The sequence below is a fragment of the Cibotium barometz genome, chromosome 3 (genome assembly GCF_041138505.1).
Source record: "Cibotium barometz isolate CiBa-2024 chromosome 3, ASM4113850v1, whole genome shotgun sequence".
Classification (NCBI taxonomy): Eukaryota; Viridiplantae; Streptophyta; class Polypodiopsida; order Cyatheales; family Cibotiaceae; genus Cibotium; species Cibotium barometz.
Window position 1 is genome coordinate 49,289,307 of NC_141048.1, and position 22,612 is coordinate 49,311,918.

The 22,612-nt window shown below is 40.5% G+C and overlaps 1 protein-coding gene across 1 annotated transcript; it reads right to left on the minus strand.

The window, feature by feature from the left end:
• Positions 1-14,120: 14,120 nt before the first annotated feature.
• Positions 14,121-16,437, minus strand: LOC147640192 (fructose-bisphosphate aldolase 5, cytosolic-like). The gene is made up of 2 exons (XM_086778232.1): positions 16,288-16,437; positions 14,121-15,326 (listed from the first exon to the last, which is right to left on the minus strand). Exons 1-2 carry the CDS (start codon positions 16,313-16,315, stop codon positions 14,278-14,280), a joined length of 1,077 nt encoding a protein of 358 aa, XP_086634358.1. The 5' UTR covers positions 16,316-16,437; the 3' UTR covers positions 14,121-14,277.
• Positions 16,438-22,612: the final 6,175 nt, after the last annotated feature.

Below are 22,612 nucleotides of genomic sequence, written 5' to 3' on the forward strand. Positions count from 1 at the left end.
TAACTTTAAGGAGAGGAGAGATATTGAAGGAAAAATATAAGCGATACCATACTTACTTTAAAAATTCATGTACACAAAGAACTTTTTCTTAGTAAAGAAAAACTCCATATAAATGAGAGTTCTCTAAATAGAAAGAGAAAATTTATAACTTTAAGGAGAGGATTGAAATTGAGGGGAAAAAAAAACAAATGATAGCATACTTGTTCAATGTATACAATGAAGTTCAGCACTAAGGAAAATACAAAAAGTCCCATTAGGAGAAATATGGACTCTCCATTTTTCCCCTTAAGGAGTGAATAAAAAAAGATTGGCCTGACCAATGAGAGAGCTGGGATTCTAGATCCATGTAACATGGATCTTTTTGTCATATCTTTACCCAAATCTCTTAAGACAATAAAATAATAGAGCCCATATCTTTAAAAAAAAGAGAAATGTCAGATTTCATGTCAGATTCCATATCTTTCATGTTTGATGTACATGGAAGTTTGAAAACTGAATTTTATTTTTTTCCATTTTTTATGTTTAACTTTTTAATTTTCCTCCTTTTGCATTCCATTACCTTTTCATTTTCCCCCTTTTTTGGCGGAATTCAATTTCGCCATATCTTCTGCAACTCTGGTTCTTTCTTCACGAAAATTGTCATGTTGTTCTAAAGCTCTCTCCTCCTAAAATTTCATCTCATTTGGATAACTTCTGTGAGTTATGCCTGTTTTTCTCACATGAACTTTCTCTTCTCTACACCACAGATAGCTATCTTGATGTGAAGCGGCTTCAAATTCTTGTGAGTAATTATCATATGTTTAGGTTTTGTCTATGTTTTGTTTGGATGTGAGTAATAATCATAGGTTTTGTCTATGTTTTGTTTAGATGTGAGTAATAATCATAGGTTTTGTCTATGTTTTGTCTGGATGTGAGTAATAATCATAGGTTTAGGATTTGTTTATGTTTTGTCTTGATGTGTTGCTATTTATTTTCTCAGGAGCAAGGTTGTGAGCAACAAGGTTGTGTAAATCAAAGCAATAAGTTGCTTTTTATTTCTTGTTGTTTTAATCTTTATTTGTTGCTTTCAATCTTCTTTGCACAGTATTGATTTGAAGTGGCATAAAATACCACAGTAATGATCATAAGTTTAGGATTTGTTTATGTTTTCTCATGATATGTTGCTATTTATTTTCACAAGAGCAACAAGGTTGTGAGCAGTAAGTTGCTATTTATTTCTTGTTTTTTATTCTTTATTTGTTTATTACAATCTTTTCTGCACAGTAATGATTTCAAGTGGCATAAAATACAACATTAATGATCGTAGTTTTAGGGTTTGTCTATGTTTTGTCTTAATGTGAGTAATGATCATAGGTTTAGGGTTTGTTAATGTTTTGTCTTGATGTGTTTATGTTTATTTTCATAAGAGCAACAAGGTTGTGTAAATCAAAGCAACAAGGTTGCTGTTTATTTCTTTCTTCACAAAAATTTACAGTTATGTTGTTCTACACCATAGCTCTCTCCTCCTAAAATTTCATCTCATTTGGATAACTTCTGTGAGTTATGCCTATTTTCTCACATGAACTTTCTCTTCTCTACACCACAGATCGCTATCTTGATGTGAAGCGGCTTCAAATTCTTGTGAGTAATTATCATATGTTTAGGTTTTGTCTATGTTTTGTCTGGATGTGAGTAATAATCATAGGTTTAGGATTTGTTTATGTTTTGTCTTGATGTGTTGCTGTTTATTTTCTCAAGAGCAAGGTTGTGAGCAACAAGGTTGTGTAAATCAAAGCAATAAGTTGCTGTTTATTTTTTGTTGCTGTTTATTTTCTCAAGAGCAAGGTTGTGAGCAACAAGGTTGTGTAAATCAAAGCAATAAGTTGCTGTTTATTTTTTGTTGTTTTAATCTTTATTTGTTGCTTTCAATCTTCTTTGCACAGTATTGATTTGAAGTGGCATAAAATACCACAGTAATGATCATAAGTTAAGGATTTGTTTATGTTTTCTCTTGATATGTTGCTATTTATTTTCACAAGAGCGACAAGGTTGTGAGCAGTTAGTTGCTATTTATTTCTTATTTTTTATTCTTTATTTGTTTATTACAATTGTTAAGAAAACTAAGATTACTTATCAATGCAAGTGCCCATCTGAGGATTGGATGACTCAGTTACTGGGTGAGTCATGGCATCTCAAGAGAACTCACCACGATGATATCATTGAGTGCAAAATTACTGTGTTAGATGTTACTTTTACGTAAGATTACAAAATTATTGTGTCTGTTGATTGTTGATGGTTTTTATTCATAATTACTTCATTGTAAGATACCGATTGTTGATTGTTGAATGTTGAATGTTGAATGTTGAATGTTGATTGTTGATTGTTGATTGTTGATTTTATGTTTTTATGTTGGTTGTTTGTTTTTTTTGACAGGTACTTCATTGCAAGACAAACTTTGTGCATTCGCTTCAAGTATAGGAGGTGGCGACTTCTACGAGAGGAGTGGCTCAGTTGGACCAAGACATGCAAGATGGCACACATTGATGTGAATATTCTTTGGGAGGGTCATGACCCTTTTAGCGTTAATGTAGAAAGTCATTGGCCCCTTCGTTTTCTGAGGCAAGAAATCCAACTCATGTCCAATGATCCCCCTTGTATTTTTTATTTTAAGTTGGATGGTAAGAAGGTTGGGAGTCGAAGTGAACATTGCAAAACATGCAAACAGTGTGTTGCTCCACACATCCTTGAAATTGTAGAGCCCATGTAAATCTTATTCTTTCAAGTGAATACTAAAAAGTGTTTCTCTAAAAGTGTTGTAAATTTAATTTTATTTCATTTTCATAAATTGTAGTGGTTTTTTTAAGTCTTCTGTGTTTCGAACCCATTAATATATAAGAAAATAAAGATAAGTATAAGTAAGTATAATTGTAAATATAAGTATAAATATGTATGTAAGTGTAAACAATAATATAATTAATTATCCTAGAAATTTAAATATGGTTTATGATTTCTTATGTTTTAATGAAGTGTCATTAATTTTAAGTCTATGGATATAAGTATAAAAATAAATATAACTTTAAGTATATATTTAAGTGCAAATAATAATATAACTTTGTAAATAATAAAATACAATAATAATAATAATAATAATATGTAACAAGAAATAGAAGTATAATTCATTATTTATTATATTTTATTGAAGTGTCCTTTATTTATAAGTATAAGTAGGGGTTATTTTCATTCACATTCTCTATCTCTCACATTCTCTATCTCTCACTTTCTATCCACCTTGCTTGTTGCTCCCTTTACGCCTTCACCATGGCTTTATTTATAAGTATAAGTAGGGGTTATTTTCATTCACATTCTCTATCTCTCACATTCTCTATCTCTCACTTTCTATCCACCTTGCTTGTTGCTCCCTTTACGCCTTCACCATGGCTTCTCATCATGATGCATTCGTACAGTGGATGAGTGAAACTCGTTAACGGTCAGATGTGGGACCAGATTTACCCTAGGTTTTGTCAGTGTTGAGCTCGAGAATATATTTAGGACTCTAGAGCCCGATAGCTCAGTGCTTGCATTTTTTTGCGCGGGATGTGATGATATCACATTTTTTATCCCTGACTCCACTACTCAGTGGATACCCCTAGAGTTCCTCTTCTCCATGAAGAGTGGTGACAACCATAGAAAGGTTGTGCAAAGAGCACTTGCACATGCTCCCCCCTCCTTCCGATCTACCTCTGTGCCCCTCACTTTTGAGGAGGAAAACCCGATCAATATTGCCTTTGCTATTTATATATTATGCTCTGATTTTGAAGAGGAGAATGATGAGGAGCCAGTGGTGCCTCTTCTACCCTATAAAGAGAAGAAGCTAGAGGAGACAGTCTTGGACAAGCAAGAAGAGGAGGCATGTAGCTTGTCTCTGGACTTGTCGACTATCCACCAAGAGGCAGCCCATCCTACTGAGAATGCAAAACTTGCATCATTGAGTACCATCACTATAGATGGTACTCAATGAGGCAGCCCATCCTACTGAGAATGCAAAACTTGCATCATTGAGTACCATCACTATAGTGATGGTACTCAACACCATCACTATAGATGGTGTTGAGTACTTGCTCATGCAAGATGTCCTTGAGGTCTTGGATTTGAGGGAGGAAGAGCTCTACTGCCACCTTGTCTGGGATGTTGATGAAGACCTCATCGACTTTGACATTGTGGATGTCCCTCCACAAGTAACTAAGATTGGGTGATATACGATGGCACGAGCATGGATAATGTCAAATGCAAAGACCTCATCGACTTTGACACTGTGGATGTCCCTCCACAAGTAACTGAGATTGGGTGATATACGATGGCACGAGCATGGATATACAATCATCCACATCTAAAGAAGTGCTGTAGAATCTTCTCTTGAGTATGATATCTCAAATGCAAAATTTGAGAGGCTGCAGGAGGAGCTCTTTGGACCTCGACCACGCATTGACCTCTCCGACCCTGTACATGGTGATAGAGTGATCCTTGGGGCAGATCTAGATGCATCGGACGGGAAACAGAATGATGAGGCTGAGAAGGTACGTGATTTTTTTTTTAATCTTCTTGAAAATTTTAGTATGGGGTCTCAGGGGCCTGGGGTCGCCTTGTTAGGGAGATTATGGATGATTTAAATAGGAGCCAGCTATCTCGATGGCATTATCGGGTCGAAAGTGAGGCTCTCCCACACGATGGATAATAGTAGCTTTGGAAGCTCTTCAAGAGGCTGCTGAAGCTTTTTTGGTGGACATATATGGTGACACAATGTACACAGCCATCCATGCCAAGAGTCACCGTTCACTGATAAAGATATGTGGCTAAATCTACGCATGCGAAAGTGGAGGGAAGATTATGGTGATGAAGAGTCGTAGTTTAGGGTTTAGGATAATCTAATGTATATTTCACAATGTAATCTCATGTGATCAATGATGTAAATGCTTTACTTAATGAAAATATATTTTTTTGATCCTTGCCAAGTGTCTACTTGTATTGTGATTTCAATTTCAAATTAATGATTAAATATTATTTGTTGATTTTAATTTTAAATTAATGATTAAATATTATTTGTTGATCGCATGAATACAATAAAACTTTAAAAATATATTTTTATTAATATAGAAACTGTTACATCATGACATAAAAGCAAGTACAAAAATCCTAAACTCTGCGCCTCTTAGAACTAGGCTCAGCAAAGTCAGTAGGAGGTTTAAGCAAAGGAATTACAACAAAATTTCCTTAGAGCTCGAGCTGGATAGCATGAAGATCAATCTTCCCAGTGGTGGCAAGGCCAAGGCCAACTAGTGAGACTGAATCTTCCCTCCACGCTGATCTTCGGGCAAGTATAGGAGCTTGCAACGCTTCTTCACAAGAACCACCTTCTCTAAGCTTGATTTCACAGGCATTGGCTTGAATGCAACACCCTTAAAGCCTTGATCTTCATTAGAGAGACTTGTCCATCAGGGGAGCATACTTTGTGGTGAAAGACAATAATGTCTTGGAAGATTTTGCCGATGTACTCCTTCAAAGCTGCATCCTGGACTCTTCCTCCGCCGCCCCTTATTTCACTAACTCTAGATGCATACTCATCGACATAGACAATTTCTTGAAGAAAATATTTGCATGCAAAAATAAAATATCAAAAATTGATCCAAAATACAATTGCATGAAAAAAAATATTTTCAATGAGATGAAATTGTCGGTGCGGGGCCTTAGCTTCAGGGCCATCCTTGCCAGCCTTCGGGCTGGCATTCCTAAAGGGCCCTGATGCTTCCCAGATTACATGTGTGGGGTCCCCAAGCCCCTAAGGCCCCGCTTGAAATTTTCAAGAAGATTTTAAAAAAAATTATCTACCTTCTCAGCCTCATCATTCTGTTTCCTGTCCAATGCATCTAAATCTGCCCCCCCACCAGGGATCGCTCTATCACCATGTACAAGGTCAGAGAGGTCAATGCATTGTCGCGGTCCAAAGAGCTCCTCCTACAGCCTCTCAAATTTTGCATCTGAGATATCATACTCAAAAGATTCTACAGCACTTCTTTGGATGTGGATGATTGCAGAGACATAATCCATGCTCGTGCCATCGTATATCGGCCAATCTCAATTACTTGTGGAGGGACATCCACAGTGTGTCAAAGTCGATGAGGTCTTCATCAACATCCCGGACAAGGTGGGTAGTAAAGCTCTTCCTCCCTCAAATCCAAGACCTCAAGGACATCTTGCATGAGCAAGTACTCAACACCATCTATCGTGATGGTACTCAATGATGCAAGTTTTGCATTCTCAGTAGGATGGGCTGCCTCTTGGTGGATAGTCGACAAGTCCAGAGACAAGGTACATGCTTCCTCTTCTTGCTTGTCCAAGAGTGTCTCCTGAGGCACCACTAGCCCCTCATCATTCTCCTCTTCAAAATCAGAGCATAATATATAAATAGCAAAGGTAATATCCCACTCGATGAGATCGATCGGGTTTGCCTCCTCATCAAAAGTGAGGGGCGCAGAGGTAGATCGGAAGGGGGGGGACATGTGTAAGTGCTCTTTGCACAACCTTTCTATGGTTGTCACCACTCTTCATGGAGAAGAGGAACTCTAGGGGTATCCATCGAGTAGTGGAGTCAGGGATAAAAAATGTGATATCATCACATCCCGCGTAAAAAAATGCAAGCACTAAGCTATTGGGCTTTAGAGTCCTAAATATATTCTCTAGCTCACTCTGACAAAACCTAAGAGTAAATTTGGTCCCACATCTAACCGTATGGGTTTCACTCATCCACTGTGCGAACGCATCACAATGAGAAGCCATGGGGGAGTGAAGGAGTAAAGCGAGCAACAAGCAAGGGGGTTTGTTTCAATATACATTGTATGTTCAAAGTACCCCAAACATGGCATGTTCAAGTCTCGTGTAAAGGTAATAGTTGTAGGATGTTTTGTGAGTATTGGTTGACCTAACAAATCCCATAGCTCAAGAGTCATGAGATTGTGTTCTCGTGTTGGATAAAGCTGTGCTTGAGCTGTGGTGATTTTATTTGCAATTTCCAATCCAACCAGAATCCTAGGGATCTTTTCAGTAAGATATGTTGGAAGTTCCAGCTCCTGCAAGGTTTTTTCCTCCCGTAATAGCAATTGTACATTGCCTGCAGGAGTGTTGAAGGTGACTATTTGCATGGATTCATCTAGTGAATATAACGATTCACTTATCCAAGGTCCTCCAAAGATGACATCATACGAAAGGGAATCTAGGGGTAACATGAAATGTAAATTCCATATTGCCCATCGATTGTTTGAGTAGTGTATCCAAAGTAACCTGGAACTTCATTGTTTTGTTCATTGGTTCCTCTTGCAAGACTATTGCCTGCAGGGATGAGTAGTGTATCCAAAGTAACCTAGAACTTCATTGTTTTGTTCATTGGTTCCTCTTGCAAGACTATTGCCTGCTGCAGGGATGAGTTTAGGTTATCCCAATGACACCCAAGTGTCTATTATTATGATGTTATGACTTTCTCGAGGGCTAATCAATGCGTGTTTGCGCTGAAAATCATTGCCTGTAGGGAAATCCAACCATACCATGATAGAATCTTCCAAGGGTTCTACATTTCCATTGCTTGTTAGGGTTTGTGACCTCTTTGAGCTTGACCTTGAAATTGCCACGAGTACTTGGTCACATTAAAATCCAATTTAACTTATTGTAGTGATCAGGGATCCAGTTACCTTCATCATCTCTCTTGTTAAACACCTCCATTGTGTGAATATTACTGATATTCCTCCTCCTTGAAGACATCTAAATTAATAAAGCTAGACTGCATAATTAATAAATATATATGTTAGATTGTATAAGAAACAAATAAAGATTAAAACAACAAGAAATAAACAGCAACCTTGTTGCTCACATCCTTGTTGCATTGATTTACACAACCTTGTTTCTCCTATGAAAATAAACATAAACGCATCAAGACAAAACATTAACAAACCCTAAACCTATGATCATTAATGTTGTATTTTATGCCACTTGAAATCATTACTGTGTAGAGAAGATTGTAATAAATAAATTAAAAAAAAACAAGAAATAAATAGCAACTTACTGCTCACAAACCTTGTTGCTCCTGTGAAAATAAACAGCAACATATCAAGAGAAAACATAAACAAATCCTAAACCTATTATCATTACTGTGGTATTTTATTCCACTTCAAATCAATAATGTGCAAAGAAGATTGAAAGCAACAAATAAAGATTAAAACAACAAGAAATAAACAACAACTTACTGCTCTGATTTACACAACCTTGCTCCTAAGAAAATAAACAGCAACACATCAAGACAAAACATAAACAAATCCTAAACCTATGATTATTACTCACATCCAAACAAAACATAGACAAACCCTAAATATATGATAATTACTCACAAGAATTTGAAGCCGCTTCACATCAAGATAGCTATCTGTGGTGTAGAGAAGGGAAAGTTCATGTGAGAAAACAGGCATAACTCACAAAAGTTTTGTCCAAATGAGATGAAATTTTAGGAGGAGAGAGCTATGGTGTAGAACAACATGACTGTAGATTTTCGTGAAGAAAGAACCAGAGTTGTAGAAGATATGGCGAAATTGAATTCCGCTAAAAAAAAGGGGAGAAATGAAAGGGTAATGAAATGCAAAGGAGGGAAAGTAAAAAGTTAAACATAAAAAATAGAAAAAAATAAAATTCAGTTTTCAAACTTCCATGTATATTTGACATGAAAGATATGGAATCTAACATGAAATCTGACATTTTTCTATTTTTTTAAGATATGGACTCTATTATTTTATTGTCTTAAGAGATTTGGACAAAGATATGACAAAAAGATCCATGTTACATGGATCTAGAATCCCAGCTCTCTCATTGGTCAGGCCAATCTTTTTTTTTCCACTCCTTAAGGGGAAAAATGGAGAGTCCATATTTCTCCTAAAGGAAGAAAAAGCATTTGGTGCTTAATAATGAGGAATATTGGATCCTATCAAGTACAGGAGAACAATAAAATAAGTCAAAGAGGCAAAGGGGAAAAGACCATGGAAAATCTGCACCTAGCTAGATGCCAAAAAGTAGAGAGCAGACCACCCAAAACACATTGGAGCAGGATGAAGAGGAAGAAGTGGAGGGGATTGTAGAAACTAAGAGGAGGACGAGGTGGAGGTCGAGGTAGAGGAAGGAGTAAGGGAATATTATGTTCAAAGTAACATATTCTACTAGGCTTTGTTTGAATCTATTATTACAAAACACAATAGAGAGACTTATGGTAAGCCTTTTACCTCATTCATTGTTGGGATTGTACTTTGTTAATAAAATGTAACATAATAGCAATCTCACACTTCTTATCCTCATACAAGTTACAAAGCCCACTCCCATGCCTCCTGCCCCTCTTTGTCGTTTAGTGAGTAACCCTTGCATAAGAAGGGTGCTTTCTAGATATCAAAAACTACAGTTATGAGTTTTTTAATTATGGATATGTGAGGGACAAGGAGAAGTTTATATTCTCGTTGAAGTCATCGAGGCTGCCTATGAGAGACATAATGGAAGTTCACAAGGCATCTTGGGATGACATATGGCACAAGGAAAATGAGGACTTTGCGAACCTGATCAAAGATACAGAGTGGTCATTCCTCTCAAAGAAGATGTTCTACATTTGGGATGGAAACCATCAGTTGGTTGCATGGATGGAGGAGATAAACAGAGGTATGCATTTAAATCAATCAATTATTTAAATGTTCCTAAGATTTTGAAGTTTAAAACACATCATTCAAATATAGAGAGGACTACCACCCAACTGATGCGGACATGGTTGTCTTGGAGTTCGACAAGGAGGCAGAGGGGGGGGGTTCTCTCTCTTGTTGCTAGATTGAATAGGTATGCATGTTTTAAGCATGCCATGTATCTCTATGTATACAAATTTTTGTTGATCCAATATTAATAATTTTGCTCGGTTAGGATGAATGAGATTGGGTATGTCCCTTCCTCTCCCATTGAAAAGATTGTGCTGATAAGAGCATTGGGACAATCCAACAAGGAGACAATACTTAAACAAGCTTCAGAGTTGAAGAAGAAGTGGAATGAGAAGTACTTCCAAACCCAAAGAAGAGCTGGTCGACCATCTTGGTATAATTGCATGTTGCTTGGTGTACTCTCACAAATAGTATTCCAGGTAACCACAATATAACCATAAAACTCCACCACATTTTCTTTGGTTTGATTCATATATAAACTCATGCATGCATATATCATGTCATATTCCAGGATATGAGTAGAGAAGTTGAGATATTGAAAGGTCAACTCCCTTGAAAGGAATTGGAGGAACCGTGTGGAGGGTTGCATATTACAAGCCTGATCCAAAGCTGAGGAAAACTACTCAAAGATATGTGGTGATCGCTAGTCCTGAACAAGGCAAAGAGTTCTTCAAGTATAATGAACTATAAATCTTTGTAGTGTTTAGTCCCATAAATAGACCCTAAATTTTATTTTCTTTCTCTTTTTTGAAGATTACTATCTCAAGTGAACTAGGAGGAGAAGCTTGCTTGCTTGAATGAGGAGAGTTTGTACAACGCTTCTTCAACCTTGCCACCTTCCGAGAAGACAAATGTGTTAGGCACTATGATTTTAAGAGACTCACACAAGCTTGCGTCTTTCAGAGTACCTAAGTGTAAGTTCTTGTTATTGAATGTGATGTCAATATGAATAATTTGTAATTATTATTGAATTGCATTTAATGCATGATAGCTAGAACAATGCAATTCCGTTGATTGGTTCTAGTGAAGTAGGACAAGCGTATGGAACTTTGGTGAGGTCAACTCTTGCAAATTTTTGGTGTGCTTTGAACATTTTCATTTCATTAGTTTCCTATTTATTGACACTTGTGACTTACTTCAAAGGTCTATACTCTCATTTGCGCGACCTTCACAAACGTAGTGGCAAGGATACGTCCGCCACCACCCATGATTGATTTTATTGTCGATAATAGTGTCCAAGCTAACTGGGTGAGGTCAAGAGATGGACGCCCTTGGCGAGGTATGAATTAGTGTGTTGTACTTATTTTATATTTGGAATTGAAGGATATTGCTGTAATATGACTATTGGAATTGATTACTTGCAGGAGACTATTAGCGTGGAAGAGAGTTCTAGGAATTCATCGTAAAGTCATGCTCAAAAGTGGGAAATGTAGTTGTTGAACTGTATTCAAGAGCATGAGATTTTGCTCTAGTGGCCCATTATGAGGACAGATGTGTTGTATGTGTGGAGCCTAATGAGGCTATTGTAAATGCTATTCTATATACATTGGCTTCTTAAAGATCACACCAAATTAATTTGTGTATCTTGTATTCCTTTTGATATCATGTATTTGAAAAATATAAGGTGGATGACATGTTTCATAGCGTTGAAACGTGTTCATTGCTATTTAAATATATATATATATATATTAGGCAGTAAAGGGAGAGCGTGTGGTGGCAATGAGGGAGGGAGAGGGAGAAAGATAGAGAGAGGTGGAGAGAGCATGCATGAGAGTGTAGGAGGTAGAGAGAGTGTGTGTAGAGGGAGAGGGAGAGGGAAAGAGTGTAAAGAGAGAGGGATAGGAAGATAGAGACATGAGAGTAGACGAGAGAGGCATTGTAGAGGAGAAGAGACATGAGAGTAGGACAACAGAGAAATGAGCATAAGACAGGTGGAGAGAGGTGAAAGAGAGAGGGAGAAGGATAGACAGAGGTGGAGAGCGCATGCATGAGGGTGTGGATTAAAAGAGAGAGAGAGAGAGGGGGGGGGGGGAGAGTGTGTGTATAGAGGGAGAGGAAGATAGTGTAGAGGGAGAGAGAGAGAGAGGGGGGGGGGGAGTGTGTGTATAGAGGGAGAGGAAGATAGTGTAGAGGGACAGAGGGTGTTGAGGGAGAGGGAGAGAGAGGGATACAGACAGAGAGGGAAAGGGAGAGGGAGAAGGAGGTTGCAGTGGGTTGCAAATGGGGAGAAGGGGGGAGGAGGTGGTGAGACAACAAGAAATGAGCATAAGATAGGCGGAGAGAGGGACAAAGAGAGGGAGGGGAAGAGGGAGGGAGGGCATGGAGAGAGAGAGAGAGAGAGAGAGAGAGAGAGAGAGAGAGAAAACAAAGGGAAAGTGTATGGTGGCAATGAGAATGCGAGAGAGAGAGGGGGGGGGAGATCGAGTTTGTGGCAATGAGAGAGAGAGAGAGGGGGGGGGAGGGGGGAGGAGATCGAGTCGGTTGTAGTGGGAGGAGGGGGAAGGAGGTGGGTTGGGTTGGGCTAGGCTAGGCTGAGCTGAGGTGTGGGCGGAGGTGGGAGTAGGGAGGAGGGGAGAAGAGAGAGAAGACAAGGGTATAGAGAGATTGGTTGTGAAAAAAAACCCGCCCGGAGAAACCTGCTTCGTGCTCACATTCCCAGTGGCATGTAGGATTGAAGTAGCGTTTGAACCTAGAGGAATCTCTTGTTTGATTACATGGGAAGTATTGGGTGTTCTAACTCCCTTGGCATGTATTAATAGGTTTCATTTTAATAAGAAGTTATATAACGATCTAGTTTGATATCGTTTGCATCATACAACCACCAATAGCTTAGTAGTGAGTTCGTTCAAACCCTAGAAGACCACAAGGACCTTGTGCCTCAAGAAGGGGAGGTTCAAGTTCAAACCCTAGTCGGTCCCCCATTAGTATTGTGTATTGTGGTTGCTTTGTGACCACAAGTTGTAATGGCTTCAAGCAGGACGATTAAGCAAGCCACCTCTGAGACTACAAAACGATCTACCCGAGGGCTTGCTTAAGAGATTGTGGGGGAAGTTTTTGCCAAATAAGGGGCAATGTAACACATTTGATCCTCGTCGAGAGCTACTTTCCCTCTTACCATTCAGCATATTTGCATGGACGACATGTGCCGAAGCTCTTCCTGTTGCATAGAAACTAAACAAGGAGTTTTCTCCATGGCTTTCATTCTATTTGAAGAGGTTGCTATTTAATTTTTTTGGCATGCCTAGCAATAAGAGGCATTTGAGACACACGTCAAGATGCTGGGCAGAGGAGACTGTTTTGTCTCTTTTTTAATTTTTGATCACTGAGTTGTGGGCAAAATAAACACTGCTTGTGAAGTCACTGGCAAATATATCAGCCCCTCATTTTCCGTTTTCACTGTCTGTGTGTTCATTCTATGCAGGATTTGGGTGTCTAGATACAAGGGGAGCTGATGATCTTAAAAAGTTTCAATATATAAACTTCAAGCTCTATTCCAGAGACAGAATGTTCTCAAAAAGTTTCTAAATAACTTCAAGCTCTACTCCAATTATTCAAGTTTTCATGTCAATTAGGGCATTAGGACGGAAAAAAAAGCTCACCTGATTCACACAGACCTAGGTTTCTTAGCCTTAAATTAAATGACATTAAAAACCTTAAATTTAAGCGTGCAGCTTGCGGGGGATAATTCCAAATAGCAACTTAAGCATGGCAATTCAATGCAGATGAGCATATCATGATTTACAATTACAATCACACGATCTACAATGGCGATCACACGTTTGTGTGAATAGGAGATGGTGAGGATAGGATACGGACATAATCTTTGAACCTTGAAATTAGAATTTCTAAGGAACAAGGATGAAGTATGCTTTTGATGTAGAGACCCTAAAACCCTCTCCACTCAATGTTTGATAGCATTGAAACATCCCATGTTATCCCAAGACATTTTTACAAAAATTAGTTAGCTAAACTCTTGCTAAACACAAGCATGACCCATAGGTCATTCACATATGGCAAATGTGGGCAAGCAGCTTCCACCTACAAGCAATAACAACTCGGATGATAACGTGACACTAGTATGCACATTTGAAGGAAATCGATTTGGGTGGTGACACTACACAGCCGAGCACATACTATCAAAGAGCATACTCGACTATGAATTGCTTCACCACATCTACATAGTCAACACTGTAACAGATACTCAGATTTGCCAGCGGCTTCGCAGAAACTTGGAGTAGGAACATACTACACATATTACAGCCAAAAAAAGTTCATGAAGGAAAGAAGAAATGGACAGACGACACATGGCTGTTTCAAAGAAAAGAAAACCAGTTCACACCACATTTGAACTTATAATAACCCTGAAACAAGACTATTTTCTAGAAAATTGAAGAGCTTTCTGGAAAGATTCCTGCTCTCAGCACTTATTCAAAGTTGTGCCACATGACCATGGCATTTATCGTCGCAGCCAAAACTTGTACTCAAAAACAAAGTAGAACAAAGGGTTTACTAGCAGCTACTAGTACTTGTAGTTCTCGACGTGAAGGGACTCTCCAGTTCCAACACCCTTTGCAGCATCACCTGCATACTTGCCTAAGACAGCCTCAGAGTTTGCCTTGCAACGAGCCAGAAGAGCCGCCTGCGCAGCAGGAATGTTCTCCTTCTTCCCGGCCCAAGTTTTCAGTGTGCTTGCCTGCAACGCACGCCCAAATGAGAAAGAAAGGGTCCATGGCTTGATAGTTTTTAGCTGATTCATGGCATTCAGATTGCAGGTCGCCTCTTCTTCACTTTGCCCACCTGACAAAAACATGATCCCGGGAACAGCTGGAGGGACAGTTCTCTGAAGAGCCTGCACTGTGTACTTACCGATCTCTTCGGGTGTTGCCTTTGGTGCATTTGACCCCGCTGTGACCATGTTTGGCTTCAGCAAAGTCCCCTCCAAGAGGACATGGTGATCACTCAATGCCTTGTAGACTGCAGCAAGCACAATTTCTGTAACGGCTGCACATTTCTTTATGTCATGAGGCCCATCCACAAGAATCTCAGGCTCAACAATGGGCACCAGGCCATTTTCTTGGCAGATGATGGCATAGCGTGCTAGGCCATTGGCATTCTCAAGGATACCCAGGGGAGATGGCTCAGTTGGGCCAATCTTCAGGACAGCCCTCCACTTGGCAAAACGGGCACCCGCATTGTAATACTGCTGGCAACGTTGGGCAAGCCCATCCAGACCTTGAGTGGTGGTTTCGCCATTTGTCCCAGCTAGGTCGACCGTACCTTTGTCAACCTTGATGCCCGGGATAACTCCACCCTCCTTCAGTACCTCAACAAAGGGCTTGCCACTAGTGGTCTTTTGGTACAGGGTTTCCTCAAACAAGATGACCCCGCTAAGATGCTGCAGAACGCCAGGGGCCGTAAAGAGCAGCTCACGGAGAGCCTGCCTGTTCGACTCCACGTTCTCAACATGGATGCTTGCAAGCCGCTTCCCAATCGTTCCTGTGCTCTCATCTGCTGCCAAAATGCCTTTGCCAGGGGTAGCAATGTACTTGGCAGTTGCAATGAGCTCATCTGCATGAGAACAAGGGGTTAAACAAGCGCCCTTGTGTTCACATAAACCCAAAACCCCATAACAAAAACTTTTATGAGAAGAAGTAGAGATCTAACACAGACATATTAATAACCATTATGCACAAAATTACCAGAATGTTAAAAACAAGTTCTTTGAAGTAATGTTAACACATTTCACAGTAAAATCAATTACAACAAACTTGAAAAAAAAAACCAAGATGAAGATGTATAATACCCATAGGTCATACCATCTTAGAAAAATCAGATTGGGAAGCAACTTTTTAAAAAAGAAAGGCAGAAATATATCATGCTAAAATCCACTAAAAGAAAATGAGCTAAACCCCATCTGAAGAAATTATCATCTTAAATAACAGATTGGAATGCGTGAAGAAGCTAAGAAAAAAAAACATTTTTAATGAATTTGAGTTATACCTCACTTGAAGAAAATGAAAAAAGCCATCATGCTAAAAACTAAGATTAAACTTATATATGCATGGAAAAGCTAAGAAAGGACATACTTTATAACGTTGAAAGCACACATAAGTAGATATAATTATCATTCTAAAGCCTCTTTTGAAAAGAGAGGCAAGTTTCCTAAAGCTGAGAACAACTTCAATGTCAGATTGAAATTTAGCGAAAATTGAAGATAGAAGTTCCGAAGGCCGGATAGATCCCCCACTGTGCATCCAGAATTTTGGCAGACTAATCGGGCTACGAGTTAATCCAAGGGAGCCAAATCCATGTTCTAGACTTAAATACTGTTATTCACTACCCTAAAGACAGAATAGACACAAACATGGCAGAGACTCATACATTCAATCAGACTATCTGGCTTGAAAAGCCATGCAGTGGACAACTTTGTTGCAAAAAAAAAAAAAAAAACAACGAAAGAGCAGAAAAGAAGGAAAGGAAAGACGAAATAGAAACAGCAGAGGAGGGGGGAGAGGAGAAGGAGACACACCAGTATACTTGCCCTCGAAGGCGGCCATGGCTGATGACAGATATGAGGAAGACGAGGCTTTGGATCTGCACTGCTCTCTCTCTCTCTCTCTCTCTGTGTCTTTCTCTCGCTCGACCCGGGTGTTATCCTAGGAGCCAAAACAAAGGTCCCCTCTTTGGCATCGCCGCCTCTCCACCGTCCGATCCGCCCAAGATCGATCCACATCCAACCGTCCCTGCCACTCCATTTTCAGCCCTTGATTGTGCCACATCACTGGGGTTTCACACATCTTTGAATGGGCCGCTTACAGATGGTGGGCGGGATAGCGCCCAGAGGATGTTCTCTTCAATCAATCAAAATAACAGAATTGATGCTCGAGATTTAGCATTGAAAATTAGACCAATGCCAGGGTTACCACACTAAAATATATAGATTTTTACCCTTGTGATAAAGGCAATGCCAAAATCCAACCACGATTTTCTATTTCTACTGAGAAAATACACTACAAACCAACTTTTTCGAGCCTTGGATTCACCACCCACACCGATAGATCAACTCTTGCTCCTCCATCTGGAAGATATTGGAAAATCTCTTGGGACACTAGGGTGGGTCCATTTGAACGCATACTTATCCATCTCCACGAGCACACTCAATTTTCCCATTGACATGGGCCAATCTTAACCATAATCAATGAGAATTATGATGATCCAACATGTTAACTCTTAAGAGTGTGTTCATACTATGTTGAAATGCCCTTCTTTTCTTAATGATATTTTGACTAGGGATCTAAGAGTTCGCCCTTGTTGGATTGGAGGAGGGCCTAGATGTGTCACATTAGATATGCAAGATTTCACATCCATCCCCAAACCATGAGTGCATGCATCCCATAAAAAATAGATTTCACATCCATCCCCAAACCATGAGTGCATGCATCCCCAAACCATGAGTGCATGCATCCCATAAAAAATAGATTGTTGTTTTTGAGTGCTAAGAGAACAATTTAATGGATACAAAAGATGTTTTCATACTAGGTATATGGGGGTCCACTTTGAGATTGCATAAAGCCTTAGACGCCTACATTTTAATAACATAGATGATAGATAAGTATGATAGATAAGTCACAAGTTAAATATCAATTATGTATCCCAAAAGGGATGGCTAAACAACATTACCATTTGCCTCACACTTGCAAGTGACATAAGTTTTACACCCACCCCCAAAGGGCTCAAACTACCTACTTTTGACACAAGCTTTGCACCCACTCCATGAATCAAAGGGTTGAGACCATTTTCCCATGAGGCGAGTTAACTTGGCTAAATGTATCTTTACTTCTATTGGAAACTCTCATTCCCACGCATAGCAACAACAAAGTTTTCTAAGAAAAAATCGTATTGTTCCATTTTTGGCACAATTAGAAAGCTAGTGGGAAGGTTCCATAAGATGGTTCTTGCCATCTTGGCTCATGGGAAGACCTAAAATACTTGTTTTTGTCTTGATTTGTGGCCCCTATAATTTGTTTGCGATAATGTTAATGCCATGCTTCTTAATTAAACCAAAGTGGCTAAATTTAAATAACTATACAACACCTATGGTAGTTTTACCTTCTTGGCCCCCTTGGATTGCTCACCCACCTAGAAGTGCTACATTTTGCTTGTACTTCCCAATATAGAATCATGCTTCTCCACATAAAATAGAATGGTCATTGTGTAATATATGTCTTTCTCATGTTGGGATGGTGAAATGCCTCCCTCTATCTCATGGGTTTCCCTCCACATTCAAAGCACCATAAAGGTGAGGACTTTGCATGTGACCTTTACAAAGTTGAATTGTCAAACACACCTCAAGTCCGTGACCCTATCTTTGAGATCTCACCCATCCCAAGACTCCTCATGATGTTAACGCTAGTTACAAATGCCTCCAAAGCATATAAACCATTTGTTGCAACATTAAAGACTTTGTTGAAAGGCCATTAAAATTTTATTGGACCAAGACTTGATTTAGCTTTAATGAAGTGTCTCGATTTTTATATTTGATGTGTTTTAATGACCATTATGTGATTTGGAAAAGCAAAAAATGTATAAGCTTTTAAACAGAGCTCTCATGATTCACATGCATGGTAGTATATGTTTAATGTGAATGTAAATCACCATATGTTAATCTATGACGGACATTGAGATGTACTATGTTTTATGTCATTAATTTAAATATTCTGGGTCATGGGCCGGGCTTGTCGGCACCATATGTTAAGGATAAAGGGATTGGGTGATCGCCGATGAGAGGCGCACCTTGAATATCAGCAGGGTAAGGGTTAGGATCGGCCGGCCATGTATGGATGCCCATGTGTGAACGGCCATGTATGGATGCCCATGTGTGAACGGCCAAGTCACCTATAAGAGCCAAATGTAACCCTAAAACTCTCATTCTCATGTGTTGAATACAAGAGTGCTCTTGCCTTATCTCCTTGGTTTCCTTCTCCTGCGTGTGTGTGAGAGAGAGAGAGAGAGAGAGTGAGAGAGCAATCGAGCATTGTGTAGCGGCACGACGGCGGCGAGGCGGTAGAGCGGCGACGGCGGCTCCTCCTTCACTGCTGTGACGCGGGAATCCTTCACGGCGGCGATTAGAGCGGTGAGTGACACACCCTTGCATTCTGTTTGAGCTTGCTTTCCTGGTTGTATGCTTGCAGCCATTCGTGGCTCGCATACGGTGTTCGGCAAGTCCCGAGCTATGACCTGTGCGGTAAAAGCGCACATTTTTGGCGCCGCTGCCAGGGAGATGCCCTGCACCAAGCTCCAGTTTACAGCTCGGGCTGCTGCGTGAAGTGAAATTTACACTGTAGGAAAGGCGACTGTGTGTTTGTTGTTGAGGTGTTTCCGTGTTTTGAAATCAGTTTCTGCAATTTGTCTTCTGCAATTCTGTTTCTTTTGTTATTTTTTCGCTCCACGTACGTTTTGTTCTCTGGTTTTCTGCGTGCGAGGGGGGATTTCTGAATTCCCAAGCCTGCGCTGTGTGCGAACTGCACCGCGACAAAGTCTGAACCCTAGAAAGAAACCCTAGAAAACTTATCCCAAACAAAAAAATTGAAAAAATAAAAAAATAAATTTTTCTAAAAGAAAAAAACCAAACGTGTAAAGAGGAAAGATTTTTTATTTGGAGAAAATTTTTTGAAAAGAAAAACCCCAATTGACCCTGACCCCGATTTCGGACTATTGATATATATATATATATAGGAGAGTGAGCCTCCATAGCTTTCTTTCAAGTGAGAGCTTATGGGAAGTTGAGCCCTATATGTAGCCCACTCCCCAAGGAGTGAAGTGAGCATGTGGGATAAAGCCTTCACCCTTTCCTCCACAAGCAAATAGGCCTTCACCCTTTTCCCACAAGGAAACAGACTGTTTTGAGGACCACAGGAGCTTTGGATACGCGAACACGGTGCTGTAAAGCACGCTAGGACCCTTTAAACGATACGCTCGTCTCGAGCTATTGCACGCCCTAGTCCAGGTTCGACCATAAGTAAGGGGGTAAAAAACGAGTTAAAAACAATATAAAAACAAGTAAAAACGGGGTGCGAAACACCTAAGAAACCACTTGTGTGGACTTCAAGGGTAGTTACCAACGCCCGTAGGGTACCCACGTCACATCTATGCTTTGGTCGGGTGCTAGAGTCTGAGCCACTAGAAAGCGTTTCAGTTTACGCAAGCTCACACCATCCCTCCACGTCAGCATCTTGGCCTTCCGCGCTGGAACCCAGGGAAGTGCAACCCAAGATCCACGAATAGCGGCTAGTGACTCGTCCTCTGACTCAGAAGCCATGGAAGGGCACCCTACCAAGAACCCTGAGAAGACAAGCCAAAACATGCCAATTTGGGCCCCACAACCCGGATCTAGCATGTTTAGTCGTCTAATAGAGACCTTTAGTAGAGCTACACGCTCTGAACATGCGACAAGCGAAGTAAATGAAGAAGGAGGGGTAGTGGATTCGCCATTCACATCTCATGTAGACCCTACCCTCCCAAAGAGTGTCCATGTGGATATTCTACCCACTTCGTTTAATGAGGGCCCTACTGAGCTACCACCTTCCGATGCTCTTCCTAAAGTAGAGGTCCCTAGAAGCCAATCTCATGTAGACCCTACCCTCCCAAAGAGTGTCCATGTGGATATTCTACCCACTTCGTTTAATGAGGGCCCTACTGAGCTACCACCTTCCGATGCTCTTCCTAAAGTAGAGGTCCCTAGAAGCCAATCCATAAGAAGTGACATTGCATCCACTTCAAGAGAACCGTTTGGCACACCAAGTCTAGATGGGATATTTCTCAATGAAAATTGGGAATACGATCTACACACAGAGACTCTAACTGACCTATACACGGGTTACACATACCATGTAGGTTAGTTAGAAGTCATACGATCTACATCTAGCGCCACTAATCTAGAGGAGCAACAACAAATGATATGTGAGGTTATTCATAGAATTATCCAATTTGAGAGGCAAAATAGGGGAGTGAACCTAGTTTCCACTGGCCCTATGAGGTTTTTGGATACGGGCAAGGCCAAACAACCAACCCTATCACAATTGGAGACTCCCTTGGTGAGTCCCATAGACCCTTCATATGTTGTTTCGCCTGGAGTCTCAATGCAGGTTGAGCCCACGAGCAGTAACTTTAGCTTTCCAACCTTGGCTCAACTTTCTATTAAGGAATCCACAATGTCTACCCCAATGATGAGCATAACGGAAAGTGCACCTGTTACCGATGTAGTTAGTACGATGCCGCTACCTAGTGGAACAGTACATACAACAGTGCGTGCCAGTGCCTATCGACCATATGTACCTATCGCTACTCATGCTCATGTAGCTCCTACGCCTCTTAGTATGCCAATGGCATTTTCTCCACGACCGCCTTATCACAACCCTTATCCAAGAGGAGCTAGGCCTAGTCACATATCATATCCTACGTCATTTGCCAACATACCCAGACCAACGCCAACTCCTATCAGCCAGGCTATCCCAGAAGTGTATCCACCAGCTATGCCTGCTCACCTAGGTGATCTCGCAGCGTTTTCTCAAATGATCAGACGATCTATTGCGGAAAACATGCGGGGCATGCTTGAGAGAGAACCCAGAAGCAAGGCGGTACAAGTGGCTAAGCTCACTCAGAACTTCAGTGGCAACGAGGATGTTAGGAAGCACATTGAAGTCTTTGAACACGTGTGTGATTCCTTGGAAGAGCACAATGAGCTGCATAAGTATAAAGCCTTAGGCTTAACCTTGAGTGGGAAGGCTGGAGATTGGTATCGAACCTTAAGGGTTGAAGAGCGCACTCACTACCCCACTGTCAAGAGATTGTTCTTGAAAGAATACATACGTGAGGGTGTGCTTTGGGGAGTAACATCTCAACTCCAAAAAGCTGAACGCGAGGAAGGGGAGTCAGTGAGAGACTTTATAAGTCGATTGAAGCATCTAAATTCTCGCTGCACTCCTGATGAGCGCTTCAATAATAACCAACTGCTCGATAGATTCATCCGAGGATTGCGCCACGAGGACATATACAATGGCCTAGTCATTAGAGGTCTTACAACGTGGGAAGCAGTCACTGCTGCCAATGCAATCCAGTTAGAAGACAACTTGATAATTTGCAGGTAAAAAGGTGTCTTTGGAGACAAAATCCGTTAGTTCGCAAGTATCTGGGCACGAGCCAATGATGGTAAAACCTATTGCTAAGGAGCCCAAGATATCCGAAATGTCTGTGAGACCGACCTTACTAAGGCTCTCCAAGAATACTTTAGGGGTAATCGAGCTCCTCAAAATAGCCATATGTACCAAGAAGAGAGCAACAATGGTGTTCGGTTTGCTTAGGACCACATAGCACGAGTGAATGTCCCACATTCAGAGTCAAATTCAATGGAAATTGTAATGCATGTGGTAAGTATGGCCATCAATCTAAAGATTGCCTAGTACTTAAGCGAACGTTGGCAAATCAGGCACCACTAGCCTGGTCAAACACACCTCAAGTACCCGCGCTAATGCTTGCACAACCTGTCGAGCAACCATCACAGCACATAGTTCCAAGGAATCCGAATGTAGTCCAGTCTGTGTCGTTACCACCGCCAGTGCTAGGACCACAATCTCCACATCCAAGGATTACCCCAATAAACCAGATGGGTTGTGAGTCACATAGTGCGTGCGGAGATTATGAAGAGGAGATAGACCCCACTGCTCCATACGGGAGTGATACGTTTGAAATGACTCCCCAGTACTACATGTAGGATTATTTCGGGCAAGTCAAGCCTGTATATCAAGCGGCTGCTCTCGCCACAAGAGGGCAAAACCTTAATACCTTGGCGAGGAGAC

Bases quoted from the DNA above. Each gene is read 5' to 3' on its own strand.
- LOC147640192 (XM_086778232.1), bottom strand. From the start codon at position 16,315: ATGGCCGCCTTCGAGGGCAAGTATACTG. The intron at 15,327-16,287 runs GTGTGTCTCCTT...GTTCTCATGCAG, and splicing joins CTTCGAGGGCAAGTATACTG to ATGAGCTCATTGCAACTGCC.